The 6279-nt window shown below is 35.7% G+C and overlaps 1 protein-coding gene across 1 annotated transcript; it reads right to left on the bottom strand.

The window, feature by feature from the left end:
* On the bottom strand, window positions 1-5789 carry LOC114148863 (gastrula zinc finger protein XlCGF57.1-like). The gene is made up of 2 exons (XM_028024352.1): window positions 5493-5789; window positions 1-1841 (listed from the first exon to the last, which is right to left on the bottom strand). The coding sequence occupies exons 1-2, from the start codon at window positions 5554-5556 to the stop codon at window positions 367-369; spliced, it is 1539 nt and encodes a 512-aa protein (XP_027880153.1). The 5' UTR covers window positions 5557-5789; the 3' UTR covers window positions 1-366.
* Between the last annotated feature and the right edge of the window lie 490 nt (window positions 5790-6279).

The following is a 6279-nucleotide window of genomic DNA, read 5'->3' as shown; positions in this document are numbered from 1 at the left end:
TGGGCCCCCAAGCCTCTTCATCTATCAGGATCAGTACTGGCACTCCTCAGGGCTGTGTGCTGAGTCCTCTGCTCTTCACGTTGTACACACACAACATACAGTTTGACATAAACAGTATGTTAATACAATAACATACAGTTTATCATTATTGTTTTTTGATACAGAATATACCAAAAAGAACAAGAAAGCATCTCTGAAGGAAAATGTGTCATGGTTGCACATCTCCAAGTATCCAAATGATCACATTTAACAAATACAACAATTTTCAGCTTTATAGACATGAAACCCCTCCAGTCTTTCATTCTAGTTTAAAAAAAAATCAGTTCTATAGTGAACCTCAACATAGGACATGTATGGAAAATACTTCTACAGCTTTTCACCTGTGTGACGCCTCAAGTGGTGAATTAAACTCACCTTGTGACGAAAACTTTCTCCACAGGTCACACATGAAAATGGTTTTTCACCATTGTGAATCATCATGTGCCGAGTTAAATCCTGTTTTTGACTAAAACTTTTTCCACAGTTCACACATGAAAACGGCTTTTCACCAGTGTGAATCATCATGTGCTGAGTTAAATTCTGTTTGTGACTAAAACATTTTCCACAGTTCACACATGAAAACGGCTTTTCACCAGTGTGAATCATCATGTGTTCACTTAAACTAAGTTTTCGACTAAAACCTTTTCCACAGTTCACACATGAAAACGGCTTTTCACCAGTGTGAATCATCATGTGTTCAGTTAAATTCTGTTTGTGACTAAAACATTTTCCACAGTTCACACATGAAAACGGCTTTTCACCAGTGTGAATCATCATGTGCTGAGTTAAATTCTGTTTGTGACTAAAACATTTTCCACAGTTCACACATGAAAACGGCTTTTCACCAGTGTGAATCATCATGTGCCGAGTTAAATCCTGTTTGTGACTAAAACATTTTCCACAGTTCACACATGAAAACGGCTTTTTACCAGTGTGAATCATCATGTGTTCAGTTAAACTAAGTTTTCGACTAAAACCTTTTCCACATTTCACACATGAAAACGGCTTTTCACCAGTGTGAATCATCATGTGCTGAGTCAAATGCTGTTTTCGACTAAAACTTTTTCCACAGTTCACACATGAAAACGGCTTTTCACCAGTGTGAATCATCATGTGCTGAGTTAAATGCTGTTTTTGACTAAAACTTTTTCCACAGTTCACACATGAAAACGGCTGTTCACCAGTGTGAATCATCATGTGCCGAGTTAAATCCTGTTTGTGACTAAAACTTTCTCCACAGGTCACACATGAAAATGGTTTTTCACTAGTGTGAATCATCATGTGCTGAGTTAAATTCTGTTTGTGACTAAAACATTTTCCACAGTTCACACATGAAAACGGATTTTCACCAGTGTGAATCATCATGTGTTCAGTTAAACTAAGTTTTCGACTAAAACCTTTTCCACAGGTCACACATGTAAACGGCTTTTCACCCGTATGAGTTCTCATGTGAGCATCAAAATCAGATTTGAAAGTCAAACGCTTTTTACAGATGACACATGAGAAAGGTTTTCTTCTTTCCTGATTTTGGTTCTCAGCTTCCTGGAAGATGACTTGGTTCCTGTTTGGTTCTGATTCAATATGGTCTGTTTGCTCATCAACAGGAACCACCATGCAGGTATCAGTCTCCTGTTTCAATTCAATCTGTTCTTCATCTTCACTGCAGTAAACGTCTTTCTCTTCCACTTTTATCTGATGATCTTCTGGCTCTTCCTGTTCTTGATTCACCTGCAGAGGTTCCAACTCCTCCTGGTCCACAGTGGATCTCCTCTCCTGGTTATAAACGTTACACTTCAGGGAATCTGGACAAGAAAATAGAGCAAAAGAGTAATTGTTACCTTTACTGAAGTAAATCGTTTAAGGCAGAAATGAACAAAAATCCATTTGAAAATTCAAGAGCGTAGACAGAGATATAGATGAATCGACATATCCAGCTGACATTTGGAGAATTCTCAAATGAACGGATTTTAAACAAATTGTTAGGTGAAATGTATATATTATCATATATTTGTTGTTTCCTTTATAACAATAGTGTTTCATATTTGATGTTCCTTGATTGTTTTCTTTTCCCTAAACATAAAGACTGTTTCTGTATGTTTTGATCTACTTTATCACCGTCTTCACAAGAGGGCCTCCCTGAAGAGAAGCAGTGATAACCGTGCTCACGGGGTTCATTGCTCACCAGGACTTCTTCTTCCTTTGAACGGTTAGATAGCTGACGAATCGTCGCCTTGAAGATATACGACCTGTTCTGTTTTTACTCTGTGTTCTAATGCAAGGTAACATGTGTTTAGTTAGTGATTGTCATTAGCACTGCAACTAAAATGCTTTGTCCCCACCCTTTAGAGTTGCAGTGCTCTCTGTGATAGGGACTCTGAAAGTAATAAAAAGAGAGGAGTGGACAAATGTGTTTCAGAGCGGTTGGAGATTTGTAACTGTAAACACATCTCTGTCCGTTCTCCTCGCGAGTACAAAAGAATCTAACTCTCTTGTCTTTTCTGTGTTGTTCAACTTGTCTTTAATAGGTGTCAAACCTGACACAAATACTATAAATTATATTCAAATTTCATTTTAGTCCACTTTTTTAAAAGCCCTGAGGAACTCCATCCAATCATTCGACTCATGAGCCGATGCACCGCGGTGCTTCATTTGCTCTAATGTGACATCAACTGGACAATATATGTAAAATAGGCAACGTGAAAACAACATGAAGCTTTACAATGAATAAACAAGTTTAAAATGTTTGTGATTCCGATACATAAATTCTGATTAATCTGGTTGTATGAAACAATGGCTGGATCCAAAAGAAAACTAGAAACAAATAGAAAAGAGGGTTGTGATTGGCTTGTTACTCGCTATGTCACCAGGGACAACGATTTATTACTAAAAAATAAAAACTTTAACTGCTCAGGTTTAGGTGAGTTCTCTGTTTTACGCGCTTCATAAAAATCCTCCTGGATTACTCAACACATCACTAATGAAAAGTTTGATCTTTGTTATTTGCTTGTCAAACTGGAAAAAATAAACTATAAAAGCAATTTTCAAGTTGTTTGGACATTGAACTTCTTTAATTTATGTAACTGTTTGGTGTATTAGTTGAAAAATGTGTTTACATGAAGTAGCTGTAAATTCCCACCCATATTGGGCCCATGAATGCACCTTTGCCCATACGTCATTTTGCCCCTTTTCCCCATAGACATATAAATAAACGCCTCATGGACCGCTCTTGCCTATTATCGCTGAAGAGATTTAAGGAGCCGCCATCTTGGAGCGGTCAACCGTTCCACTCAGCTTTATGTTTAACAGACTCAATGACGTATCAGCGCATTTATCAATCATAACTCGCATAAATACTAAACAGATATTCACAATTTTTCTGTAAACCTTATTAAAACAGCTGTCATAGCAACATTTACAAGGAAATGATTTTTAAAGTATTTCTGAATGACTGATATAAGGTTGAGCATATTTAACTATTCTTAGTGGGGAAAACAGAATAGAGTCAGAATAGAATGTGTTGATATTTCTGTATTATGATTATTTTACAAAGCACACAACCAGTCATAATTTTTTGTTATATGTTATTTAGTAATATCAATACATATTCATATAAATATACAAACACAAAATGATACACTTTATTTTCAAAAGAACACTTAACACTGGAACTGATGAACAAAACAAAACAACCAAAACCATAAATAAAATGGATTCTCAGTCTCCATTAATAAAAAAATCTACTTGAACAAAAATTAAACAACATAAAGCCAAAGTGGAAATAAATACTGCATTCAACCAAAAGAGTGCAGATTATAAAGTCTGTATATCATGTTGCCCTATAGTAATAATTAGATTTAAATAGAGAAGATGGGCACATCGACCACCCGATGCAATAGTTCACACTACACAATCCCCTCCCCCCCTCTCCATACGACAATTTTAGAACGTTGATCGTTCTCTAAGATTGTCGCTTGCGATTTCGTAACCGATCATCCTGTAGTGTGTGGTGTGTGCTACTAATTTGGTTTGCAGTTGTTTTAAGTCTCAGACTGCTCCTAGTGTTTGTTCTGGGTTGCTGTGCTTCATTGGGTTTTAAATTAGAATAATAAAGTCTATTTTTAATATTATAAAAGTATGTATAAATAAAATATATTTTGTATACTACTTCTGTTTCATAATTTTAAGCCAGACTTGCCTGGGTACTTTTAATAGGGAGAGCCTAGGCCACTTGATATTATCTGAAACTCCACGTCGTCTGTCACAATCCGGGTTTTCTCATGTGTTACACCTACGTATGAAACATCACCTCAATGCAGCAGTGGCTTGTTGATTGGACTTTTATATGAGGTTTAGTTTGACAGATAATAACACCTCTATTATTGTTTCATGCTGTTTGCTTTGCAAGGCTTTACTAGCTTATATATGCACGTTCCAATTAGTAATTACCTGAGATCATTGGACGAAGCTGAAGTTGGTTTCCTATTCCAGCTTCTGATTCAGCAAATGGCTAAAGGGCGAGTCCACTTAATTTTTCACTGCCGTCCACATCTTTAATCGAGTCTAGTTTAAAAACTACAACAGCTAGACTCTTCTAACCTGGACTGGGTTAATCTGCTCTCACAGCAGAATATTTATAACCATGTTTCTGATTTGTGAAACTTCAATAAAGGTTGATTTCACCACTTTTTAATCTCTGTTATAGTATAACTGCTCAAATTCCCAAACTACCATAACACCTAAACTCTTGAAACCTGGACAAGATTATTTTCAACTAACAGCAGAATATTTAAAACCATGTTTGTGATTTGTGAAACTTTTATCCGATTTGTGGGACTTCAATAAAATGCCGTTTTTACCCATCTTTGCATCCAGCTCATATTAAAACTGCTCTAATGCCAAAACTACAACAACTACGTATTTAAAACCTGGACTAGATTATTCTTCTCTAATAGCAGAATATTTTAATTTATGTTTGGGATTTGTGAAACTTCACTAAAGTTTAGATTACTATTCACACTTGTTCCATGCAGTTTTTTAAAATTCCAATTCAATTCTAATTCAAAACCACTTTATTAATCCTAATGGGAAATTAAATGTTGGTGTTACTCATGAATTCTTCCAAGAGTTATTGTAGATGGAGATGGTTGTTGGAAGGAAAGATCTTCTGCAGCCGTCTGTTACGTAAAGTTTCACAAATCAGAAAAAAGTTTCACAAATCCCAAACCAACTTCAGCTTCGTGTAGTTAAAGGAGGAAAAGCCATAAAAAAGGTTATTGGCTCCATTTTCTCTCTACATCAATAAGCCATTTTCACAGCGTAATTGTGATTCCTGCGTTCATTTACCGGTTAACAAAACATTTATACGGGAAAAGAACATTTACTAAAATGATCCTCATACAGAAAGGTGTAGACATTTAGACCTTAACCTGCATCCAAACGCTGGTGGTTCCTACCTATTCGGTGTAAGATTATCTGGGGCCTCCGGGAGAAATCCAGCAGTCTGCGATGATCATCCATCTCTTCCTCCGACTTGACGATGATTTCTTTAAACTCTGTGAATGTTTCTTCAGCAGCAGTTAACGGCTCGTTGATAAACTAGTTTAAGCTGGACTGAAGATATTTTTAGAGAAACACTCAAACATTCAACCAAACAGACCACGTGCCGTCCTCTTTGTCTTCTTCTTCTTCTTTTCCTTTTTTATGGCGGTTGGCAAACAACTTTTAGATGTGCATTACCGCCATCTACTGGAATGGAGTGTGGATCGGGACGCTAACTATATACACCCCCCTCAAAACAAAACAAAACAACCAAAACAATAAAATAAATAAATAAATAAAAAATAAATAAAAATAAAATAATAATAATAAATAATAATAATAAAATAACAACACTTAAATCTTTTCTATCAATTTTGTTTTCTTAAGGTAATTAATTAAATAACTTATATCTTTAGAATTAGAAATTTTTCCCAAAATATCTTGTAAATTTAACTGTAATTTATTTTCTTGTAACCGGCTAACTAATTTCCTTCTCTCAACAGAATATTTGGTACAGAACAACAAAACATGTTTTACTGTCTCTTCTTGACCACAAAAATCACAACTTCCAGTTCGATGTTTTCCTGTTTTAAATAAATTACTGTTTAACCTTGTGTCCAAAACGCAACCTAGATATAACTGTTTCCTCTTTTCTATTTCGCCCCGTTCTCCTCATTGCACCAACTTTTCTTTGAATACTGT

Source organism: Xiphophorus couchianus, chromosome 7, assembly GCF_001444195.1.
Source record: "Xiphophorus couchianus chromosome 7, X_couchianus-1.0, whole genome shotgun sequence".
NCBI lineage: Eukaryota > Metazoa > Chordata > Actinopteri > Cyprinodontiformes > Poeciliidae > Xiphophorus > Xiphophorus couchianus.
This window is presented reverse-complemented; position numbering and strand designations above follow the sequence as displayed.

What these genes read in the sequence shown, in the direction of transcription:
- LOC114148863 (XM_028024352.1), bottom strand. Translation starts at nt 5,556, where the DNA reads ATGGATGATCATCGCAGACTGCTGGATTTCTCCCGGAGGCCCCAGATA. An exon ending in GATAATCTTACACCGAATAG is followed by an intron (nt 1,842 to 5,492) that starts GTAGGAACCACC and finishes TTTCTTGTCCAG; the next exon opens with ATTCCCTGAAGTGTAACGTT.